The sequence below is a fragment of the Suncus etruscus genome, chromosome 6, assembly GCF_024139225.1.
Source record: "Suncus etruscus isolate mSunEtr1 chromosome 6, mSunEtr1.pri.cur, whole genome shotgun sequence".
Classification (NCBI taxonomy): Eukaryota; Metazoa; Chordata; class Mammalia; order Eulipotyphla; family Soricidae; genus Suncus; species Suncus etruscus.
In genome coordinates this window covers 11,463,634-11,489,056 of record NC_064853.1, presented here as the reverse complement: position 1 = coordinate 11,489,056, position 25,423 = coordinate 11,463,634, and the positions used below count along the sequence as shown (strand labels likewise).

The 25,423-nt window shown below is 37.3% G+C and overlaps 1 protein-coding gene across 4 annotated transcripts in view; it reads left to right on the top strand.

The window, feature by feature from the left end:
• MIER1 (MIER1 transcriptional regulator) overlaps nucleotides 1–25,423 on the top strand; it is a 59,695-nt gene that overhangs the window by 22,550 nt on the left and 11,722 nt on the right. For all 4 annotated transcript variants that reach the window (XM_049774404.1, XM_049774407.1, XM_049774405.1 and 1 more), the window contains 6 exons: nucleotides 9,713–9,877; nucleotides 10,884–11,016; nucleotides 13,258–13,322; nucleotides 17,480–17,552; nucleotides 23,258–23,409; nucleotides 24,659–24,740. In XM_049774404.1, coding sequence (XP_049630361.1) covers nucleotides 9,713–9,877; nucleotides 10,884–11,016; nucleotides 13,258–13,322; nucleotides 17,480–17,552; nucleotides 23,258–23,409; nucleotides 24,659–24,740 — 670 coding nt within the window. The remainder of the gene's footprint in view (nucleotides 1–9,712; nucleotides 9,878–10,883; nucleotides 11,017–13,257; nucleotides 13,323–17,479; nucleotides 17,553–23,257; nucleotides 23,410–24,658; nucleotides 24,741–25,423) is intronic.

Genomic DNA, 25,423 nt, shown 5'->3' with positions numbered 1-25,423 from the left:
GGAAAGGCAGTTGCTCTCAATTATTTAGTAACCCATCTGAAGTAAAAAATGAAGGAGAAAACTTATATTTTCTGACTTATATTCTGCATTATTTGAGTATTAGTCTGTAAGAACAGATGATAAAGTACAGATTATAATAGTTTATAAAGTGGGATGATTATTGTTTTCTTCTGTCAGAAAATGGGTTATTACATTTAAGTAGCATGCAATTAGTAATGAACTTTGCTAAATTGTTGGATTTGCTAAATTTTTTTCATTCTCCTCTTTTACTATCTTAACATCGCCCCACAATTTACTTTCAAATCAGCCTTCCTTAGGAAAAAGTAAAAATAGTATTTATAAAATATAATAGAAAGGAAGAGAAAGACAAGCAAGACAGCAAAACCAGTCCTTTTATTTTAATCATTCTCTTCAGCCAGTCAAGTGCTTTCCACTTGTCTCAGAATTAAGTTTAGGTACAGAATAGTCACCTGTATCTAAAACCTGTAATGAGTTGCTTTAGGATTAGTGTATTGGATTTCAGACATATCTTTGGTTTATATATTAATATGAGGTCTTGATATAAGATATAAACCAAAGATAAAAGCTCTAAGATATAAACTAAATCATTTTGAATGAATAAAACTTCTATAGTCTAAATAAATTTGCTTTTATAGAAGGCACTAGTCATGTCAGAAGTTGTTAAGGCGTTTTATATCTTGTATTTAGAATGAAAAGAACTCTGGATATAATTGATTTTGATGCTTGATTTCATTCAGAAGTAATGTGGTTTTAAGTGGCTTTAAGTTTGTTTCTTTTGAATTGAAGAATTTAAATGGAAGCTAGATTTTTATTCAAATGATTTGACATGTGTTATATTTGCATTTTATATAAATATAATTCATATTATAATTTATATCACAAATTTATTACATGAACTAAGTATATAAAGTTTCAGTAAAATTAGGCATACAGGCTAGACTTTATTTTAGTCATCTTAGAAAAGCTATTAGAATTATTCCCATAGTACATAGACTTTTTTGTTTTGGTTTGGTTTTTTGGGGCCACACCCCAGTGATGCTCAGGGGTTACTCCTGGCTCTGCGCTCAGAAATCGTTCCTGGCTTGGTGGATCATATGGGATGCCAGGGATCGAACCATGGTCTATCCTAGGTTAGCCGCATGCAAGGCAAACGCCCTACAGCTTGCGTCACTGCTCCAGCCCCAGTAAATAGACATTTGTTTACTACAAATAGAAATTTGCAGGTTGTGGCCAGAGCAATAGCATAGTGGTAGGGTGATTTTTGCCTCGGATGCGCCTGACCCAGGTTCAATCCCCTGCATCCTATATGGTCCCCAAACCTGCCAGGAGAGATTTCTGAGCTCAGAGCCAGGAGCTAACCCCTGAGCACCACTGGGTGTGGGCCCAACTCCCCCACCCCCAAGAAATTTGCAAATTAGATTCATTTTGTTACACACTTTTAAAACTAGTATAATTTTTTTTCTTTTCTTTTTTTTTATGATTTTAATTGGGCCAAAGTGAATTACAAATCTTTCACAGTAATATTTAAAGTACATAGTGACAATGAATCAGGGCCATTCCCACCACCTGTATTGTCCCTTTATTCTCAGCATGCATCCCATATCTCCTCCCTTTGCCCCCTGAACTGTTAGTGTAACTGGTCCCCTCTGTATAGCTTGTTGTAGATAGGGTATCAATTCTGTTGTCGTTGACTTTGGGTTTATTGTTTAACTGTGATCAGTTTTTTTACTCCCACTATGTACAACTCAGTATAATTTTAAATTACACAAATTTTAGTTTATTTGGAAGAAGAAAGATTAAGATCTTTTTGTATTTGTGTTTTTTGAACATCATAATTCATTAATGTATAATAATCATTACTTTAAAGTGCTAAACACATTTCATCTGATGAATCTTCTGAGCTGAAAAGTACAGATATAATAAGGTGAGAGTTAAAGAGTATTTACTGAAATATATAAACGGCGTGAATTAGAAAAATGAGACAACAGGGAGGAATTCTGAAGAACTGACTGACTTCCTTAATCCCTTCATAGTTTTATCTGATAGTCAGGCCCAACCCCTAGGATGTTGATTACCTTATAAACTGAAGTTTGATGTGGATATGTTTCTTTAGCTCTTCTTAGCTGAAGATTTGCCTCTTCCACTTGAGAGAATACTGTGATCATTCCCCAAATGGCCTTGAGTAATTGCTGCCAGAGTCATGGCTGAATAAATGACATACTTGCTGGTGTAGATGGAGGAAGTGAGCGATGACTGCAGCCAGGAGAGAAGAGACAATGTTCCAGTGTTGCATTATGGTTAATGCATGGTAGCTTTACCCCCTACTGTTTTCATGTTTGTCTTTTTAAACCCTATTCTTTCCACTTCTAACCAGCCTTTTCTACTTAATGCAGGCATGGTTACTATAGTCCAGTGGTCCTTAAACTATGGCCCGCGGGCCACATATTGTATTTGTATCTGTTTTGTTTCTTCATTGCAAAATAGGATGTATGCAGTGTGCATAAGAATTCGTTCATAAGTTTTGTTTTTACTATAGTCAGACCCTCCAATGGTCTGAGGGACAGTGAACTGGCCCCCTGTTTAAAAAGTTTGAGGACCCCTGCTAGTCCTTTAGGCACCTTAAAATACAATATGCAAGTGTAGTCCAAATCCCTGTATTTGTGTTTCCTACTTTGCCCGGTTTACTTATGTCTCATAACAAAACCAACACATCTTATTTCTGTTCTGTTGGATCATGTACACTTCATATCATGTTTTAAGGAAGATAGTATGTTACATATGAATTGTAAGGGCAGTATAAAATAGAACATTTGCTTCCAAACTCATCTGCAAGGCTGATCATTCATTAGGTTGAACAGGTATTTTGTTTTTTTTAATATATAAAATCTGTATTTAAACACCATGATTACAAGCATGATTGTAGTTGAGTTTCAGTCATAAAAAGAATACACCCCCCTTCACCAGTGCAACATTCCCACCACCAATGCCCTCCCTCCCACCTTCCCATCCCTTCCCTGTATTAGAGATAGGCATTCTACTTGTCTCACTCATTAAGATTCTCATGGTTCTGCCTCACAAATTGAGGGGGAAATAATGGAGGGCACCAAGACTAAACAGTCATATGAACATTGAGTAGAAATAAAAAATGATCAGACTTAAAACACCAAATCCAACTACAACAGAATCGATACCCAATCTACAACACAGAAGGCAGTGCAACATTCCCACCACCAATGCCCTCCCTCCCACCTTCCCATCCCTTCCCTGTATTAGAGATAGGCATTCTACTTGTCTCACTCATTAAGATTCTCATGGTTCTGCCTCACAAATTGAGGGGGAAATAATGGAGGGCACCAAGACCAAACAGTCATATGAACATTGAGTAGAAATAAAAAATGATCATACTTAAAACACCAAATCCAACTACAACAGAATCAATACCCAATCTACAACACAGAAGGGACCACTTATACTAGCAGCCCGGGGGGACAAAGGAGGGGCAATATGGGATGTATGCTGGGAACAGGGGTGAAAGGAGGACAACATTGGTGGTGGGAATGCCCCGACTGAAAGTCACTATGTACCTAAAATACTACTGTGAATGATTTGTAATCCACTTTGGTCAAATTAAAAATTAATAATAAAAAAAAAGATTGTCACGATAGTTCTTAGTGTAGTTATTTTCTTAATTGTACCACTACTCTTTGTGATGAGCTTCATATTGTGAACTGGTCTGAATGGGTATTTTGGATACAGGAAGTTAGTGCACCTTCCTTGCAGTGCTGGGTGTGTCCCAAAACTAAGTACAACTGAATTCCTACAGCACTATTTACGAGCAAGTAACTTAGAAGTTATTTACCAGTACTGAGCTTTAGTGTTACTACAAAGATGTAAACTGTATACAATTTATTCATAAAATTCTCAAAAATAATTTGTATGACCCATAATTTTCTCATTCACTTATTCCATCCACTTCTACTCTGAAGTTTAGGAAATCTAATACCTAATTAGAGTCTTCGATGAAAACAAGCAAACGACGGATTGTCCATTGAGATAACTGACAGGTCCTAATGTTATTTATGTCAGTCACCTTTAGTCTTTTTTCCCAGAAGGAAATACTTAGAGTATATCATTTGGTCATATCAAAGTTGCAGAAGTTAGTCTATAGATAGGGGCAAAGGAGAAATTCAAGTGTAATGCTTATATAGTTTCAATTAAGGCAGTGGGTAGGATGCTGTCCTTTCACATGCCTAACCCAGGTTCTGTCCTCAGCACTGCATATGAGCATTATCAAGAGTCAGCCCTTGGTGCAGCTGGGTATAGCCCAAAAACAAAGACCAGAAAAATAAAAATAAGCAAAGGCATAATAGAATATATAAACCTGGATTTAATATTAAATATTAAAATATAAAATATTTTCTTTTGGGGGGGCACCCCAATTGACGCTCAGGGGTTTCTCCTGCCTGTGCACTCAGAAATCGCTCCTGGCTTGGGGGCCCATATGGGATGCTGGGGGATTGAACCGTGGTCAGTCTTAGGATAGTGCTTGCAAGGCAGATGCCTTACCTCTAGCGCCACCGATCCAGCCCCTTAAGCGTTTTCTTAATGGAATAGTCAAAGGTTATTTTGTGTATATACATTATAAGCCCACCTAAACTAACTTTTACTAAAGGAAATAGTGTTGAAGTTGTTGGTTGGTTTTATTTAAAGGGTTTTTTGTTTTGTTCTTGGGCCACACATTGCAGTCCTCAGGATTTATAATCCTAGCTATGTCAGATCACTACTGGCAGATCTCCGGACCATATGGGGTCATGGACTTTGAGCCTAGAGGTTTGTTGCATGCAGAGCCACCATACTGCCCATTATACTGTCTCTCCAGCTCCATGAACTCTTTTAGAATATATCTAAAGCTCAGGAATGCCTGGAAGTAAGAGATTCTGTGTCACCAGAACCTCTTGTTTATTCTTAAGTCATGATTAAATCTTGGGTTTTGTTTTTAGTTTTTTCTGCAAGGTCTAGAGATTTTTCTTTATGACAGTCTTTAATTTAGTCTAGGTTCTGATTATATCCCATGTGAATGATAGGGAATTCCAGCCTAGCTCAGTCTCCCTGGCAGACTAAATCTTTCCCTGCCTCAGTCTGTCTTGAACGTTTTGTGTACTGTATAATTTTTCCTGAGCTAGGTTCAGTCACTATTCAGTAGCTACTCATAAATCGAGTCAAACAGAGGATATAATAAATTTCATTAGAAAACAAATAAATACTGAAAGAAAGCAAATAAACTAACCCTCAATTAGTGTTTTTCCCTGTAAGTTACTTTGGATAGCCTCTGTTCTGATTAGATAAACTATTCATTTTTTATGTCTATAATTATGTGTTTATCATTTCTTTAAATGACTTTTCTCTCCCTGTGTCATTGTTTTTACAATTTTCTTTCAAGCCAATCAGTTCTCTTTCATATGCCTATGACTGATAGTCCTCTGTTCTCTGCCTAGTCAATATTGGGGTCATTGCTAAATTTTTCTTTGAAAAATTATTGGTGTAATGTGAGTCATTAAATGCATATCATAGGAGGATATCTTGATTTTTTAAATTTGATTATGATTGTCAAATATTCCACATTCTTGATATTAGTTCAAAGATTCATTGAAGGGTCTGAATTTGGATCAAGTATTAGAAGACATGGGAAGTCTAGACTTCTATTCCCTTATCAAATGACCTCCAAGATCCTGGCCCCACAACAGTTAAAAGTTGCAGTTTTTATGAATAGTTGTAGGAGGTAAGCTTTATTAAATATCACTTGGATTAGGCCTTATTACCTCCCACTGAGAAGAGATGATCCATAAGGGATCTTAGAGCTTTAAGGTAAGTGGGGTTTCTTTAGGTCAGTGATCAGCAACCTTTTTTTTCAACTGAGCCAAATTTCGCCAAAACCACGATTGAAATTTATTTTGAGAGCCACACAGGTCACGCACTAGGCAGAGTCCTGACTCCTGGAGCGGCCACCCGGCACATAGAAGGGCCAAATTAAAAGTGTAAAGAGCCACATGTGGCTCGCGAGCTGCAGGTTGCTGACCACTGCTCTAGTTATTCTTCTATCAGCAGCATCAGTGTCATTATTAGGCACCTATAAAAATGAAGGTACTTGGACCCCACTTCAGTATGACTCAATTACAAACGTTAGTGTCAGACCCAGCAGTCCATCTTTTAAAAAAAAACTCTGAAGGTAATTCTGCGGAATGATGAAAGGTTGCAAACTGATGATGCCTTTTTCTTCTGTGATGACTGTCAAAGTGTCAGTTCATTCATATTAAAAATAATGATTGAGGGGCCGGGGCGATAGCACAGTGGTAGGGTGTTTGCCTTGCACACGGCCGACTCAAGATGGACCACATTTTGATCCCCCAGTGTTCCATATGGTCCCCCAAGCCAGGAGCGATTTCTGAGCGCATAGCCAGGAGTAACCCCTGAGCGTCACCAGATGTGGCCCAAAAACAAAACAAAAAGATTATTGAATAGAAACAATAATAGTTTTGCAGTAAAAATTAAGTGTACTTGTAAATTTGAAGTTAATATGAAGCTCCTTAAGAATTATTTTTTATATTTGTGGTGCTGGAAGCAAATCTGTGACCACATATGCAAGGCTTACCACACTCTGCTTCAAACCTGGCACCTCATGAAGTCTTCGAAGTCTATGTAAATGGTATTTGCAAACTACATTAAAGTGTGTTTTCTACTTAAATCTTTCTACTTTGATGACTCATTTGTAGCAGAGACTTAATTGTTAAACCTGATTTAAACTTGGGGAATAGGATAAGGATAAGTGGATAATGGGAAAAATATGTTGGAATTATTAGTCTAGGTCAGCATTTTTCAGTCACTGTGCCACGGTGCTGTGAGATAATGTCTGGTGTGCATGGGAAAAATTCTAATTTCATCCGTAACCTGCGGCTTCGGCATGATTGGTCTATTTGTGAGCCGAGGTGCATGTTATGGACTATAAAAAATAAAGACAGAGACTGAGAACTGTTGACCTGTGTGTCTTTCTTCGATTCCTGCCAGAATATGAGCTTTGTGTTCAGCCAAACAGGTCCAGGTTTCGTACTAAGTAAGTAAACAGAAATATGAACAATTATAAAATACTTCATTATTTCATAATAAAGTAATTATAAAATAATTCATTTGTGTTTATTTGATTCCTATTCAAGAGAATTACTTTAGTCAATACAGGCACAGAGTTAAATTTTTATAACATTTTCTAATGGCGGTGTGCCTTGTGATTTTTTTTTTCCATGAAAAAAATGTGCCTTTGCACAAAAATGGTTGAAAATCACTGGTTTAGGTAATGTGGTAAAGTCTTGTTCATGTTATTTCTACTTGCTTTGCTTATCTACAGATAAAGACAGTAAATATATTCATTTACTACTTTAAAATCTAATGAAATTATATAATAAAGACACTGTACTTTTGTTGGAAGAATAAAAATTTGGGCAATAATACTGCGGCTAAGATGCTCGCTTTGCATGCGATGGACCTGGGTTCATCTCCTGGAGTCCAATAGGGTCCTCTGAATATTGAGTCAAATATCCCCTGAATATTGAAAGGTGTGCCATCCCCCCAAAAATAGCTTTTGTAGTCAAGGCACACAAAGGCCCAACACATCTATAGCAAACATTTTTATTTGGGGGCTCTATCTTACCTTGCTTTCTTTTTTAATTTGCCAAGTTTAATTACAAATCATTTTAAAGGATTTTTTTTTAGTCCTATAACCAGAGATGACAAACTTCTCTAAATATTTTCTCTAAAAACATTTCTCTAAAATGTTAATCCTTTTGGAGTAAGGTACATACTCACAGTTGTGCTCAGGGGTTACTCATGTCTCTGCACCCAGGGGTCATTACCTTCCTTGGATTTTTGAAGTTCTTTTAGTTTAACTGTCGCATGGAGCCAGAGAGATAGTACAGTGGGTAAGACCTGCCTTCCCTGCTGTTGACCCGAGTTCAATCTCTAGCATCACACATGGTGTATCTTCTGTCCCCCTTCCCCAGCACCTCAGGAATGATCCCAGAGTCAGAGTGAAAAATAATTCCTGAGTAGAGTTCCCTTGACACCAAAAAAGTGAAAAAATAAAGACTAAAGTATAAAATAAAGAATAAATACTGAGAATAAATTCCCGACTTTTTTGTCTCCTACACCAGATTATTGACTATGTATCTACGCGACTAGATCCATGAACCCTTTAATCACTGTTACTGAGTTTTGAGAATTATGGTATGAGATACCTGTTTTAAATATATCAACTATTCCTTCAGCTGGAGTGGTGCTGCCTTGCCAGATACACTTTGCACTTTTTCGGTGTGGATAGTAAAAGTCATAAAATTTAAGTCATGGCTCACTTTTAGAATTTATTTTGTTTTCAGAAACATTTGCATGTATATTTACAAATGAAATAGAAGTGTTAGTATTTTGTATTTATATTGTATTCATTAATTGGTTCTTGCTCTTAAATTTAGAGTTGTATAATTTAAGTGTTGACATCATCAGATTTTTTTTTATCTAGTCTAATGTACTGTAATGTGTATTTGACACGTGGCTAAACATTTCTATCTATATGAGAGTACTCAGGAATTACTTAAATAGGTTTGGTTTCCACAGTTACTTTTTTTTTTTTTAGGTTCTGAACTCACTTGGTTAAATTTTCCTTCAGTCTCTTATATGTTCATATAATTTAGATTGAGTTTTCTTTTAATGAAAATTCTCTGCTTGATAGTCTGATCATAGAGTACCTTGAGTAGAAAGTTGATTTCATATATTTATATGGAGATGCCATTTCCCTCTCAGGGTATTCTTTTGGTTTGAATTTTTGGACCATACCCAGTGATGCTGGAAACCCTTAGTGGTCCCAGCTTTTGAATATGCCTGTAAAACACATACTCTCACCTTAGAACCATCTCGAGACCAGGCCCTCAGCATGTTTTGTGGAGGGAATGGGAGGTCCTTGGCTGAGGCTATTTGGTATATATGCCTCTGCTACTTAAAACTTAGGTATTTGTGGACAAAATTACTTAATTGGTCATTCTCACTTTTTTCACCTATGAATTAGGGATATAACAGTTTTCTTATAAAAATCTCTGGGTTGGGCTATGAGTTTTATGAGTTCTCTCCCTTTCTCGGATTGTTAACTAAGTCTGCAGTTAATTTTTTGTGGTATTTTCCTTAAGCGTGAGTATTACAGGTAGTATTATCTACCAGTACATGATTACTGAATAGGTTATATTAAAGAGTAAGTCATAGGGGATGGAGAGATAATACAGCAGGTAGGGCGCTTACCTTGCATGTGAATGACCCAGATTCAACACTCAACACCCCATAATCTATGCCAGGAGTGATCCCTGAGAGTAAAGATAGGAGTAAGCTTTGAGTATCTGGTGTGGCCCAAATATCACACCCCCAATAAAATATCTAAAAACATAAGTCATAAATCAGTTTCATTTCTTTAAGAATTGTGTTACAATTGGAGGAGCTCTTGATGGAATTCTTAAAATACTGAGTTTCCAGGTTTCAGAATGGTATTTAGACACACTCTTCTTGATAAAAATCTGAGTGCTCTGTTATGAAATGGCTGTGGATTTTGTAAATTACGGAAATAAAAATGCATTCAGAAATACACTTTTTGTTTTTGTTTTTCTAGGAAGGCGACATGCCAATCCATGAACTTCTCAGCCTTTATGGTTATGATAGTACTGTTCGCCTCCCTGAAGAAGATGAAGAGGAGGAGGAAGAGGAGGAGGAGGAAGGGGATGATGACGAAGATGCTGATAATGATGATAACAGTGGCTGTAGTGGGGAAAATAAAGTAAGGTTTATCCCATTTCTAGGATTGTTTTGTTCTCTTTGGAAGTTGGAATTCTTTAATCCGTTTTGAGTGATATTTTGTAAATTTGACTATAAGGCGAAGTATTTAAATATTCAAACTTAAGGGCCCGGAGAGATAGCACAGTGGCGTTTGCCTTGCAAGCAGCCAATCCAGGACCAAAGGTGGTTGGTTCGAATCCCGGTGTCCCATATGGTCCCCCGTGCCTGCCAGGAGCTATTTCTGAGCAGACAGCCAGGAGTAACCCCTGAGCACTGCTGGGTGTGGCCCAAAAACCAAAACAAAACAAAAAAAAATTCAAACTTAAGATACAGTAATACACAATGATAATTGAAAATCACATGAGAATTAGTTTGACCTGTATTATTTTGGATTTCTATTCAGTCCCTATGCTCACTCATGTGAATCATCAACTTAAAAAATGCATGATTTATTATATGCATGGATGTGTGTTTTTATACACAGTCTATACAGTGTCTACAAATGTTAACATTTTATGCAATCATGGTTATTTATCAAATTAAGAAATCAGCATCAAGGGCTAGGAAGAATGCATGGAGGACTGGATCATATATAGGTTCGATCACCAGCACCACATTGTATCCGGAGCTCTGTGGCAGGGGTACCCCTTAAAAAAAAAACAGGCATTTTTTTATTTTACCAGTTTTTTTTTTTCATTTTTTCTGTTTTGTTTGGGGGCCATGCCCAGTTTTGCTCATCGTTTCTGGGGCTTTGCGTTGAGACCATGTGTGTAGTGCCACAGTTCTAGCCCATGTATTGCCAGAACTCCTACATGCAAAGTAGGTGTTCTAGCCTGTGAGCCATCTCCCTGGCTTTCCGAATCTTTTTATTCTGTTCTAGGATCTATTATGTATTCGGGCCGCCATACCTAAGAAGTATACTAATATTTGTTTTCCAGTTGTGTTTTGAGTACTCACACTTTGACCTGAAACAATTTTCTTTACTTTCTTAATTTACTAATCTCCAGGAAGAAAATACCAAGGATTCCTCAGGTCAAGAGGATGAAACTCAGTCTTCCAATGATGATCCATCACAGTCTGTTGCATCTCAGGATGCTCAAGAAATAATTCGCCCACGGCGGTGTAAATATTTTGATACAAGTAAGTATTATTAGTTGCTATAATTAGGGTGTATGAGTGCTAATTTTTAATATATGACCCAAAGTTCTCAAATATTTTTTTTCACTCCTGTGTGAATTTATTATATATCCAACTCACCTGCGATGAATTTTTTTTTAGTTTATATAGCAATGGGGCCTTGTAGTTTGTGGTTGTAGTACAATAATTGGTCACTCACTATATTATTTGATTTTGACTTGCTGCGTTCTATTTGAGCTTGTTTCTCCCCTCTCTCACTCTTACATTTAGTTTGTTTCATGACCATTTCCCATTCTTGGCCTTTTCCTCTTTTTTCTTTTTTTGGTCATAGTCTTTTAAAAAGATAAGTTATAGTCATTATTTTCAAATAAAAAGTGACTCTTAGATCTAAGAAAGTGATTGTTTTTTTTTTTAATTTTTCATTTATATTTTAATTTTTGGGTCCACACCTGGCTATATGCAGACCTATTCCTGGCTCTGTGCATAGGGATCACTCCTGGTGGTGCTTGGGGAACCATATGCAGTGCTAGTCTGAAAAGAATAAAAACAAGAAAAATAACTACTCATGAAATATGCAGTAATGTTATTAAGTGTGACTGTTCCTTTTTTGGTTTCACATTAAGTATTGAAGTGAATGTTGCATTGTAATAATTGTGACTTTTTATCAAAGAAATGAACCAATCGAAACATGTATTGATGTAAGGATGTCAGTTGCTAAGATGGTAACTGAATTGTTTTTGTTTAAAGAAAATGTAATGCTTCTCAATTTTAAAATGAATCGATACATTGCAAGATTTGCTTAAACAATAATACTAAGTGGCAACCTTGAAACAATTACCGTATAAGATGACTTTTGAAACGAAAAATCGGGTTGTCTTATATGCTGAGTATATCCCGGAAAATGTTTCAATATGCCACTAAACGAAAATTGTCTGAATATTGCCACAAAACGAATTTTCCAACTCGATCCTGCACCAATCACTGCCAGGCTGCTCGAACCGCCTCTCTTAACTCTGCCAACCCAAGCAGGCTTTTGATGCATGCAAATTAGACAATGTTCTGGACCCGAATCTACACTGTCAAAAGTCTGCTCAGATTGGCCAGAGTCAGAGAGGAAGTCTATGACAGTAGAACCTTTGGACCTTTGCTTGTTGTGATTGGCTCACTGTGGTACATACAGTTGCAGCATAGGAACGTTCTGTCTGATACAGTGAATATAGGCCTAAACCTATGTTTTAACTGCGAAATTAGGGGGTCGTCTTAAACGGCGGCAAATACGGTACTCATAGTCTAGCTCAGGGGTCTCAAACTCGCGGCCCCCGGGCCGTTTGCAGCCCTCTGTACAACATTTTGTGACCCGCGGCCGGCCTTCAAATATCGCAGTATTCGCGATTATTCACTTTCCGAATAATTGCAATAAAAATCGCGTTAGTAAGAAAAAAATCACATTAAATATTCTTATACCTCGAACAGTTCCGTTCGGGGTATGTAGATGTTTAATGCGATTTTTTGCGACTTTTTTCTTACTGATGCAATTTTTTTATTGCGAATATTTGGTAAGCGAAATCCCTTATGCGGCCCTGCCTCACCCCGACTTTGCCTCCTGCAGCCCCCAGGTAAATCAAGTTTGAGTCCCCTGGTCTAGCTCATCCTGCATGTGTATGTGCACATACACACAATCTATCTTAGCTCTTCCTCAATGGGAAATAAAAATTTAAATATGTTAGCTTTTTGGTCTTTGTATATAGCTTTATAGTTGTGAAGATGCTGATTATCTTAATAGTTTTCAGATTTTTCTGACCTTTGTGTAAATATGGTCTTGCTCCAAAAAATAAACAGCTTGTCTGCTCTGAATAAGAAGGATTTTGAAAAGAATGAGGGCCCTTCCTTATGTACATGTGCTCCACACACTTTCCCCAAAACAGTGCTACAAAGGTTCTCCAGACAATTCTAAACAAGGGAAACATTGAAATCATATAATTTTATTGTCACCAGACTGTTCACAGAATTAGATTTAGAAATAGATTGTCTTGACTAAATATTTCCTAAGACTATTTAAGATTAGGATTGTCTTGGAAAGTGTATGAGATGCTTGTGTCTTATTTGGTCTACTGATTATTTGGTTCAAAATGTTTTGAGCTGACTTTGGGTGTGTTTAAATCTTTCATGGTAGATTTTAAAGTAATACAAGATAAGTAGATAAAAACAGTCCAAGAATTCATCATTTCATTTCACTTATTTTAGATAGTGAAATAGAAGAAGAATCTGAAGAAGATGAAGATTATATTCCATCAGAAGACTGGAAAAAGGTAGATAGAACCCTGTTTTCTCAAAACTTAAATTAGTCACTTAAAAGACAAGCTAATTTTTTGTTTGTTTTGTTTTGTTTTGTTTTTGTTTTGGGGTCACATCCGGCAGCTCAGGGGTTACTCCTAGCTTTACGCACAGGGGCAGGCACGGGATAGGGGGGACCATATGGGATGCTGGGATTCAAACCACCGACCTTCTGCATGCAAGGCAAATGCCTTACTTCCATGCTATCTCTCTGGCCCCAAGCTAATGTTTTAAAAATAACTAAGATAAAGTTGATGGTAAGCCCTTTGTGACCTTTAGAAATTTAGTATATGTTTAGACTTTTTACCTTCAAACACATCTTTTTTTTTTTTTTTTTTTTTTTTTTTTTTTGGTTTTTGGGCCACACCCAGCGTTGCTCAGGGGTTACTCCTGGCTGTCTGCTCAGAAATAGCTCCTGGCAGGCACGGGGGACCATATGGGACACCGGGATTTGAACCAACCACCTTTGGTCCTGGATCGGCTGCTTGCAAGGCAAACGCCGCTGTCAAACACATCTAATTGAGAAAATACTTCTCTTAATATGTTAAGATTTGCTGTTTTGAGCATGTTGCCATTCTCAAAGCAAGAATAGAAGTCAAATTTCTGAATTAATGCTGAATTAGAATTTTGTTGCCCTCTAAGAAGTGTGGTTTGTGTAGGAGTTGGAGAGTACAAGGTGCATCATCACCAGAGCTCCACAGGTTATAGCCCCAAACAGAAATAAAGCAAAAATGTTATTGAATGACACGGTAAATACACGAAAGGGTGCCCAGCAAGACATGCTCACTCTTCCTTGCCCTTTCCTTCACCCCACCCCCAAGACCATCGAGTAGCCCTGGCTTCCCCCAGTGCTCCTGGATTGTTTAACTCAGAGTTACACTGCTGAACCGAGTGTTGTCGAAAGTGAACAACCCTGGGTTCCCCCTCTGGGTTCCTCCAGAGGCCTCCCTCCAAGAGAAAAAAATCCATTGAGCTTTATTTTTCACTTAGGTTAAATAATAAATTTAGTGCATAAAATAATTAGTAGGAGAATATTCAAAACTTACTGAATCAGTTTTAACAGTTATTATAAAATTAGTTATACTTTCAAACTAATTTTGATGGCTTTTTCCACACTAGAGAAGCTCTTGCTGTTTCTTGAATTCATATTCCTCTTTCCCTTCATATCTGTTTCTTTACATTCTAATTTCTTTGCATAAAAATAATTTTAAAACTGATTTGAGGGGCCGGAGCTCTAGCACAGCAATAGGGTGTTTGCCTTGCACGTGGCTGACCTAGGACGGACCTGGGTTCGATCCCTGGTATCCCATATGGTCCCCCAAGCCAGGAGCAATTTCTGAGTGAATAGCCAAGAGTAACCCCTGAGTGCCACCGGTGTGGCCAAAAAAAAACAAAAAAACTGACTTGATATTTTGATTTTATTTTATTTGAAATTTCTGGCTTAGATACTTGGGGCAAATTCTTTTCAAAATTTATTCCCTCTTGCTGATTAGAGGAAGATTTCATTTATAGTTTCTATTTGGAAGATTGAAATGTTTGTTAAATTTGAATTGGGTTACCCCAGGATCCTTTGTCTGCCAAAAGAGATGTTTTTAAGATTAAGGAGATTGGGAATAGAATACTAAAAGGAAGTTAGCTTTGTAATTCTGGGTCAAGAAACTTTAAGAGTGATGAATGATACTGTTTTAAACAAGAATCTTTGAACTTATTTGCATGACCTATTTGGAAGATTGACCAAACATTTTCAATACAGTTTTTTTTTTTTAATGTTATTTTCTAATTCAGATTTTACTAGGTAGGTATTCCACTTGGTATGGATGGGGCCAGAGAGATAGTACAGCAGGAGGCCTACTGCCTTGTAACCTGGGTCCAATCCCTAGTATTTCATATGGTCCACAAGCACTACCAGAAGTAATTTCTGAGCACAGAGCCAGGAGTTATCCTTGGTCATCACTAGATGTGATCCAGAAACCAAAAATTATTTTCAAAAGAAAATTTCCCTCATCAGAAACATTAAGACACTTCTTTTCCTCTGCCACTTGCACTGCATATTCACATTTGAATGTGGGCTTCTAGCCTGCTCTTGAGAAGCTGACCACTCCTGTTTGGAGTCTCAGAATGCTACAAAAGACTTCTGTATAAAATTAAACCTACTCAATCAACCTACCAAATCATGTCAAAATTATTTCATATAGGAACTTCCTAATTTTAGATAGATGACAACATAAATTGCTTTTACCTCTGTAGTCGCCAATTGAAGACTTGTACAAAGTACTGCACTTGGGAGGGTTATTTTTTTTTGGGGGGGGAAGGAACAAAACTCAGCAGAGAGAACATTGGAGAAGGTGAAACGTTCACTACTAGGGGGATGAGATGCCTTAACTGGATAAGTATGTAATAAATTAGCCCCAGTAAACCTGAAAAATTTTATTTTCTAATTTTTTTATTCTTCCAGTAGTTTTTAGTATGTTGTATTATGAAGATTCAGAGATTTTTCTTTTACAACTTATAATGGATTTTTGTATAGAAACAGATAAAATCTGTTCTGATAGGCATATGTCGTTGGTAAAGTAACAGGCACAAGAAGTAAAAAGAATTGGGGATTTTCCCCCCTAATGAAAGACAAAATTCTAATATAAGAGCAGAAAAAAATTTGGATTTTTTTTTTTTTTAAATAACGGGGCTGGAGAGATAGCATGGAGATAGTCGTGTTTGCCTTGCATGCAGAAGGACGGTGGTTCGAATCCCGGCATCCCATATGGTCCCCCGAGCCTGCCAGGAGCCATTTCTGAGCATAGAGCCAGGAAGGAATAAGTAACCATTGAGCATAGCCGGGTGTGACCAAAAAACAAAACAAAACAAAAAAAGTTTTCCTCTAGAAGTGCAGCAATAACATTTTTTGTGTAGAAAGATCATTTTTCTGTTTTTATCTGCCGTTCTGTGGTCAGGACTGGAACTGTGACTGGTCCTGGTTTGCTGATATAAAAAAGGTCAAAAACTTCTGCTACAGATCCTGACTTTGAAATTATATATATTATTTAAAATGAGATACTAAGGTCAATGGGCAACAGTGTTTGGAGAGAGGGACAAGTTTCTGAGAGTGAATTCTCGAACCATGATTTTGAAACTTTTCCTCTTTGAAAATGTAGTAAATTTATTCTTAACATTTAGCCACTGACTAAGGTCCACATAATTTTGGTCCCTCATTCTTATATAATCTCTTCAGTAGTGGTCAACTGACTTTCTAAAACCATCCATTTCTTCTAATCAGTTCTAACTATAGATTTGATTGCCAGATTTCTTAAAATAAGATATAACTGTACTGGGAAGGGTTTGCTTTTGTATTTTCACGTTTTCTAGAACTGCATTTCTTTTTTTTCTTTTTTTTTTGGGGGGGGGGGGTTTGGGCCACACCCGGCGTTGCTCAGGGGATACTCCTGGCTGTCTGCTCAGAAATAGCTCCTGGCAGGCACCGGGGACCATATGGGACACCGGGATTCGAACCAACCACCTTTGGTCCTGGATCGGCTGCTTGCAAGGCAAACGCCGCTGTGCTATCTCTCCGGGCCCTAGAACTGCATTTCTAATGCAATGCAAACATTTACCTTGTCCCTGTGGAGTTTCACCAAATTGATCTCTGCTGAGTTTTCTCCAGATTCCTTAAGTTCTTAACCACAAAGCCATGTTTCTCAGACTGTTGGAATCACGTTGAAACCCTAACAAGTCCTGCACCGAGTTTCTGGGTCACTCAAATGTAGGCTGACACACAGGTTTCTAGCCCTTCCCCGGTGTTGCTTGCTGATCCCAGGGAATAGTTTAAGATATTCTGACAATATTTGAGATTGAGTTTTATTTCAGGGTGCTTTTTTTTTTTTATTGAATTTTCTAAGCATTTTATTGATTTTTCTCTTGTATTCATTGGTCCATTGTTTGTCATGTTTTCATCCAATCACAACTAAGCTCTATTATTAACTCATTCATCCTCACAATACTCCTTTCAGGTTGTTAGCTGGTTGTACCTGTTTCTGACAGAAAAAAAAGGCATAGTTTACCCAAGAAGATGGTAAAGATGGAAAATGTATATGAAATACGTGATTTTTAGATCCTATTAATTTTTTTAATGTCTACATAGGAGATTATGGTGGGCTCCATGTTTCAAGCAGAGATTCCAGTTGGCATTTGTAGATACAGAGAAAATGAAAAAGGTGAGTTATTAGTAAAGTTTACATAGTTGATTGATTTCCTGTATTTGAAGGGACAAAGTTTTATTTTATGGTAGGTGGGATTTATGAAAGGGCCTCGCAGTATTTCTTTAAATATGCTGTATTTTTCCAGTTTTATAGAATACATAAAAAGTGATGACGAAAAGAAATGAATGAATGCTTTTTTGATACTAACCCTTTAATCCCCCCCCCCTTATTTTAAGTTCTCTGACCTTTTCATAACCTCCATAATTTGGGTTTTAAATGATGACTTTAGGGGCTGTTACAGCAGACCTAGGCTAGATCTATGGTACTACATAATGGGTTCAAGCATAGTCAGAATGACTCCTGAGCACAGAGCCAGGACTAAGCCCCAGCAGGGTATGACCCTGAGTATCTCCTCCCCCCACCCCCAAGCCCTCAGACGTTCCTGTTGCCAGAAGAATTTTTTTTCTTTCTTTTTTTTTGGTTTTGGTTTTGGTTTTCAGGTCACACCAGTGGCACTCAGGTTTACTCCTGGCTATGTGCTCAGAAATTGCTCCTGTCTTGAGGAACCATATGGGATGCCAGGGATCGAACTGTGGTTCATCCTAGTGCAAGGCAAATGACCTACTGCTGCGCCATCCCTCTGGCTGGCTCCGCCAATAGAATTTACTGGACTGTATTCTCCCTATTTGAGAAGCCAAGTGCTTTAGCCACAGTACTGCCTCGAGCCCCCAGGAAGAATGTCTTAAGACTAAAATGCTTCTACTGTTTTACCTAAATTATAAGAGTTTAATATGAAGTGTTATATATTAACATTTTATGCAAATATTTTTAAGACATTTTAATTGTCTGCAGAGGCAACCTATTTTCACTTCTGTTGAAAAATAATTGGTTTGGCAAGTCACACTTGACAGTGTTGAATGACTGGAGAAAGTGCTACTCCCAACTCTGCTCCTGGTGTCAACTTGGGGAACCATGCAGTGCTTTCATTGAACTCAGGCCTCCAATGACAATGAGCTTTGAGCTGCCCCCCCCACCTGTCATTATATAATCATCAGCATATTCAACATTAGATTCTTTCTCTGCAAATAAAGAACTTAAACTCGACACTGTCATTTTCATTAAATTTTGAGTGCATAGATAGGAAAATCTACCTGAAATTTTTATATTTAGTGGGTAGATAGAAAGTATCTTTTATGTAGCAAGTTAATTTTAATATTTTTCATATCAACCATTTGCTGTCAAAAATCACAATGACTAATTTTGGTTTAAATTTTGTTTTTAAGAGTGTTCCATTTTAACAATTTTACAAAAAGGTTGCATAATCAAAGTGATGAAAAGTGTGATTTATGAAGCTTTCTCATGTTAAGAATTTAAGTTTATGGTGGGGCTGGATCGGTGGCACAGTGATAGGGCATTTGCTTTGCACCTGGTTGACCTAGGACAGACCATGCGGTTCAATCCCCCGGCGTCCATATGGTCCCCCAGTCCAGGAGCGATTTCTGAGCACATAGCCAGAAGTAACCCCTGAGTGTCACCAAGTGTGACCCAAAAACCAAAAAGAAAAAGAATTTAAGTGTATGGGATTGTGTGAGACTCAGATAAGATTTAGCTGTGGAAGAATTGTCTTTGCAAAGAGCTGTAGGAGTTGAGACTTGCGAGGATAACGCAGAATCCACCTCACTAAGGATACATTATGCACACAGCATGAAATTATTGATATAGACCCCCTGTGGGCTGGGAGATGACTCAGAGAGTTCTTTATTTGACTCCGAGTCTTACATAGTTCCTGCTGCCACTGGGAGTCCATCCCTACATGCCTACAAAAAAAAAAAAAAAAAAAAAAAAAAAAAAAAAAACAAACTGCTGCTGAAAAGCTCATTCTTCTGTTTAAAAAAAATCTTTTTTTGCATATTTTTTCCCCCAGTTTGGTTGAATATTTCAGAGACTTTAACAAAAGTACCATAGAGCATGCATGGTTGGAATTGGCAGTTGAGTCAGAACTTTCTCATTGATACAAGAAAAAAACCTTGGATTAATGTGTAGCCTGGAGAAACATTCAGTTTTTTTCCTTTTATATTTCTAATCTAATATCTAATTCAAGTAAATTAGGATACTTCCTTTGAACTAGGGGTTGAGGCTCCATGCTCCACAGTGCTTACTCCTAGTTCTGGACCATTCTTGGGAAGAATCAAGGACCGCATGTGGTGCCTGGAGTCAAACACTCTGTCACCACCACCACCACCACCTCAGTTTTGTTTGTTTTTTTTAACAGCTTATCTTCATATAGAGTACTTACTGGTTACTAACTGGCCAGGCTTCAGATCATTTGGTTTCACAGGCTCTTAAATTATCAAGATTCTCTGCCTTTTCCTTTTCTCTTTTATTATTAGAAAAGCTAAAACAGCTACTTGCAAGCCCTATCTTCTTGGGAATCAGCTAATGTCTGCCCCAGCTCAGACTGTGCAGAAAAGGTTTAATTCAAAAGAGTTACAACACTGGACAGATGAAAGGTTCAATTTTTATTTGAGTCGTTTCTTATGTGTATCAAACCATGCATGCCCTGGAACTTTGTGTTTTCATGTCCTTCCCTCCAGCCAGCACCACAAAGAATTACCTGGCCACAAGTATCTGTACTAGTGAGATAGAATATCCTAGCCTAGACTAACTGTATTGTATTGAAGAACCAAATAGGTCACGTAGCAGCAATTAGAAAAAACTCAAGTTCAGTGTTGCCAGTCAAGTTTTTGTGCTACCACGACATACTTTTAAAGCAGATAAATGTTGGCTAGGGATTGCGAGGTAGTGAAGAGAAAATTTTCATGGTGAACATTTGACAAATTGTTGCTTTTTTTAAGTTACTTTAATGTGGATTATATTAAATGTGAATATATACTTTATTCTTAGTTGATGATACTGTTGAGATAGGCCAATTATTTGAACTGTATAAAGGAAAATACTAATTAGTTAGTTTGGTTTTGGCTTTGGGGCCCCACCTGCCAGTGCTCAGGGGTTACTCCTAGCTCTGCACTCAGAAATTGCTGCTGGCAGGCATGGAGGACCATATGGGATGCCAGAGATTGAACCCAGGTCTGTCCCAGTAGGCACTGTGCAAGGCAAACACCTTACAGCTGTGCTGTCATCCAGCCCCTGTATCAACTAGTTTAGAACTCAAAGTCACATTGTGACCTTTCAAGAATGTGGACAGAATATTTTTTGTAAACCTCATTATTACATCATAATGCTGCTGTTTGGTATATACTTGGTGTATATTTTATGCTGATGAAGTCAGATCCCAAGATAATAGAAGTCCCTGGTAAGGTTGGCTCCCAGTTGAGTAGAGGACTCACAAAGAAGCATCCACCAGCCACTTCAGGAGAGTAACTCAGTTTATTGTAGGAGGGAAATAGATGGAAATGGATATTTATAGTAGGGGAGAGAAGGGTATGGACTCTTATCAGCCAATCAGGGGATATAAAACGTTGTGTGCTTCTGTGTTTAGGAAAGACGGGGCAAGGGATTAGGGAAAGCAGCATGTATGTTTAAGGTACACTTTAGCATGTAAAATGTAATAAAATATCCCCAAAAGCTGGAGGTTAAGAAATACATTTATTCATTAGGACAACCCCCCCCCCATTTTCAAGGTTATATGGTTTATGTGGTGGTGTTTTCTCTAACTTCTACTTGAAATCACCCCTCCTTCCATCTTCCTACACCCGTAATGGTCTTTATTATTTGAGAATTGATTTTTCTGTTATGAAAAGCTTGTTTATTTTGAAATTTTTATTGCTCTGTTAAAATAGATGTCGGTGCTTTGTTATTTGTATAATGCTCCACAGAACAATGCCAGCAGATTGAACTGGCTCCTCTTTGCAGTCTGGGATCCTATCTCATATCTTGTCAGAATCTAGACTTAGAATAACTTAGGTAGATATGTCTAAAGGTAAGGCACTTGCCTTGTAAGCAGTGGCCCAGGTTCTATTCTTGCCTGTATATAGCCACAGACCACAGGTCACTCCTGAGCACCACTGGGGTTTGACCCAGGATCAACTCTTCCCCCAACCCCCAAAAAAGGGTTTCTCTAGTTAATTATTATAGTGTGCTAGGTGATCCTTGTGCTTTCTAATTCATTCATTTTCTCTGTCTCTCTCAAGTCTCTGTCTCTCTGTCTGCCTCTCTCTCTCTCACACACACACACACACACACACACACACACACACACACACACACACACACTCTCATGGACACAAACGTAAATTACATCTGGTCAGTGGAAGTGTATATAGTTGTAGTTGATTTTTAATTTGGGGACGAAGAAGATGGCTCAAAGGACTGGAGCACAAGTTTTTATACATGGGAACCCTGGCACCCACAAAATCCTCTGAATACAAAACCATGAGTAACCCGAGTATTGCTATGTGTGGTTCAGAAAAGAAAAAAAGGTTTTGACTTTTGCATTTGCTAATTCACTTAGAGTAAAATAGTTCAAAATGGTGCTATTTTATGTCAACAATTACGATCTTTCACAGTCCAGCATGTCGCTGTTAGTGTACAGTGATAGTGTTTCCTCTTTCACCATTACAGCTTTTCCCACATTATTTTAAATGTTTACATATTTTTTGTGTGTCTGTTTCTGAATTTCTGATTTCCTGGCATTTAATTCTTCTACAATAGGTAATGATCTCCAGTTGTATGCCTGTCCATATTTAAAGTATTGTCTAAGTTCTTATTTGGAGCACAGTCTTAACTGGGAAATGTTCTTTTCTCTAGATACAGTAAAAACAGTGTACTTTATATTCTGTTGAAATGCTAATTGTTCTTGCCACCTGCTTGATTTTTGTATGTTAAAATAAATAAAATGGTGTACTTTTAAAGTATCAAGTCACAATATAGATGAAACTTTGTATACTCACCTTAAATTAAGACACATTTGTACATGGCTAAATAGCTTCTTAGGATTTTGTTCTTACCATCCAGTGGGAAGGCAATTTGGGTGGACAGTAGGGAGCATTTCAGGGACAACTTTCCATATTCTTTTTCTTGGGTCAAGGATTCTATGTAAGACCTTGTCTGCCCACCGCCTTCTGCACCCAGTGCTGCAATGCAAGAAGGTGTCTTTGTCAGACAGCCTGTGTAGAGAACAGAAATCAGTAGCAATGTATCCAGATTGTTTTATCAGGGAAGCTTTACTGTATATCCTATTAATATGCATTTTCAAGTACCACTGAAGAATGCAGAGAAGTTAAATAGTATATTTCCCAACTCACCACCAAGAACTAAGCAGTAACATTTTAGTGAACATCCTTTTAGCCATTCATTTCCAGAAATGGCATTACAGCTATCATCTGTATAAGACAAGTGTCTTGAAGGCCATACCCAACTTGATGATAGGGTTATTACTCTCATTTTACAGATACAGAAATAAGGAAAGTAACTTATAGGTAGAACTTATAGGTAGAACATGCCACTATACAAACCAGTATCACTTAGAATTTGTAAAAGTCAAGCTAAGTCTTATTGGATAGGAATGGGGCATAAAGTGATAGCTCTGTTGAGATTGCTTTAGCTTTTAGACTAGATTTCTGCTCAAATATAAAGATATGCAAATAGTCAGACAACACTGCTCTTAAGTCCTTGGCACTTAGTGAATTACTTGTTCATTGATAATACCTTAACAAGTTGTCAATTTGGAGCTCTTTTCTGATTTTGTTTCACTAATTTAGTGTATGAAAATGATGATCAACTCCTGTGGGACCCTGAATACTTACCAGAAGATAAAGTGATTGTATTTCTTAAGGATGCATCTAGAAGAACAGGTGATGAGAAAGGAGTAGAAGCAATCCCCGAAGGATCTCACATTAAAGACAACGAACAGGTACTTGAATAAGAAGTTTGTTGAATTTTTCTCAAAATAAATGGATAGTGTCTATTTATAAATGTTTTTGTATGTTGTCAAATTCATTGTGCTTATTCTAGCCATTACATTTTCTATGATATTAGGGAAACTCATAGCATAAAAATCAAGTAGCACAGCCTCTTCATTAATAAGATTTCAGCTCGGGGCCTGAGAGATAGCATGGAGGTAAGGCATTTGCCTTTCATGCAAAAGGATGGTGGTTCGAATCTCAGCATCCCATATGGTCCCCTGTGCCTGCCAGCGGCAATTTCTGAGCCTACAACCAGGAGTAACCCCTGAGCGCTGCCGGGTGTGACCCAAAACCAAAAAAATAAATAAATAAATAAAAATAAATAAATAAATAAATAAATAAAGATTTCAGCTCAAGTAAAAGAATTTTCACTGTTTGTATTTTTTTTTATTTGCCTTTGGTTATATCTGATAGCCTATGGATATACATGGTCATCATTGGGAATACGTATTTTGAAACAGTTTGTTCCTTCATTATAATAAACCATTACTTACTATGAGTCCAGTAATAGCATTTTGTTTTTTCACCTTCTTTGTTTACAGTTTTAAATTTTAGGAACCTCCAAACCCAAAACTAAATAATCTGTAACATTTTGATTAAAAAGATTGTTTTGGGGGCCCAGAGAGATAGCACAGTGGTAAGGCAGTTTGCCTTGCACACGTCCAACCTGGGACTGACCCTGGTTTGATTCCTGGCATCCCATATGGTCCCCTGAGCCTGCCAGGAGTAACCCCTGAGCGCTGCCCCAACCCCCCCCCCCCCAATGATTGTTTCTTAATTCTAAATTACTAGGATATGCTGTGAAATTAGAGAATGTGCTTGTCCTTAAGTAAATAAATATAGTTTATGTAATTAATAGGGAATTAACGTATAGGTAAATTGGTAGGATTAAATTTTTCTTTGGTGTTTTGCATGTTGCATTCACTATTTATCCTCCAGGAAAGATGAGAATACTAGATCCATGAACAGACTTGACTTTAAAGAAACTCTGACTTGGATAGTTGAAAAGGTTGAGTATATGCTGTACATGCAGAACTCTTTCATTCCCTGTTACCACATTGCATCAGTCCCCCAAGCATTGCTAGGAACAACCCCCAAGGACCTCTTTGTATCGCCCTGAAATCAGCAACCACAAGAACTGGAGCCTTGAGCTGTTCATAATCAAGATTATATATTGAAGCTTTTTTTCTTTTCTAGGCATTATATGAATTGGTTAAGTGCAATTTTGATACAGAAGAAGCATTGAGAAGATTAAGATTTAATGTCAAAGCAGCTAGAGGTAAGTATAAATATTGAACTTTATTTTTTTCATGATATAGCTGAAATTTTACATTAGGTTCTTAGTTTATGAAAGTATAATTCTGCTCTTTGAATTCAGTAAATATTTGCTGAATAACAGTTATAAAGTGTTCAGTAGATATATAACATAAGTATTTGAGACATTGGAATAAGTTTTAGGCTGCTTTTTATGGAAAATAGGGCATTTAAATTAAAATACAGAATACCATTCAATTTCAAGGCACTCTTATAAATATTTTATGTGATCTTGGCAATAAAACTAGAAGCTAAGTAGTATGACAGATGTTACCTTCACTTTAAAATTCTTGAGATTGGGGTCTCTATACTGATACAATTTAGCTGAGGCAAACATAATTCATAAAGAGCCATAATCAAAACCTAGACACTTCTAGTTTTGGATTTTTTTCTCTGAAGTGCCTCCTGCTCCATTTCACTAATAGAATTATTTATATATCAATATGTAATAGATGACGAATAATTTACTCAACAAAAATTGGAGGACTTGAGCTTAGTAAAGTCAGAGTACATTACTAAGTTAGGTAGTGCTATAGAGTCATGAAGGTAAACTAAAAAAATTTGTGCGTGTTTTTTTAAAGGAGAGTTAATGGGTGCAATTGGAACTCGGCATGATTTAACATGGATGAGGAAGGAAGATGACTCAGG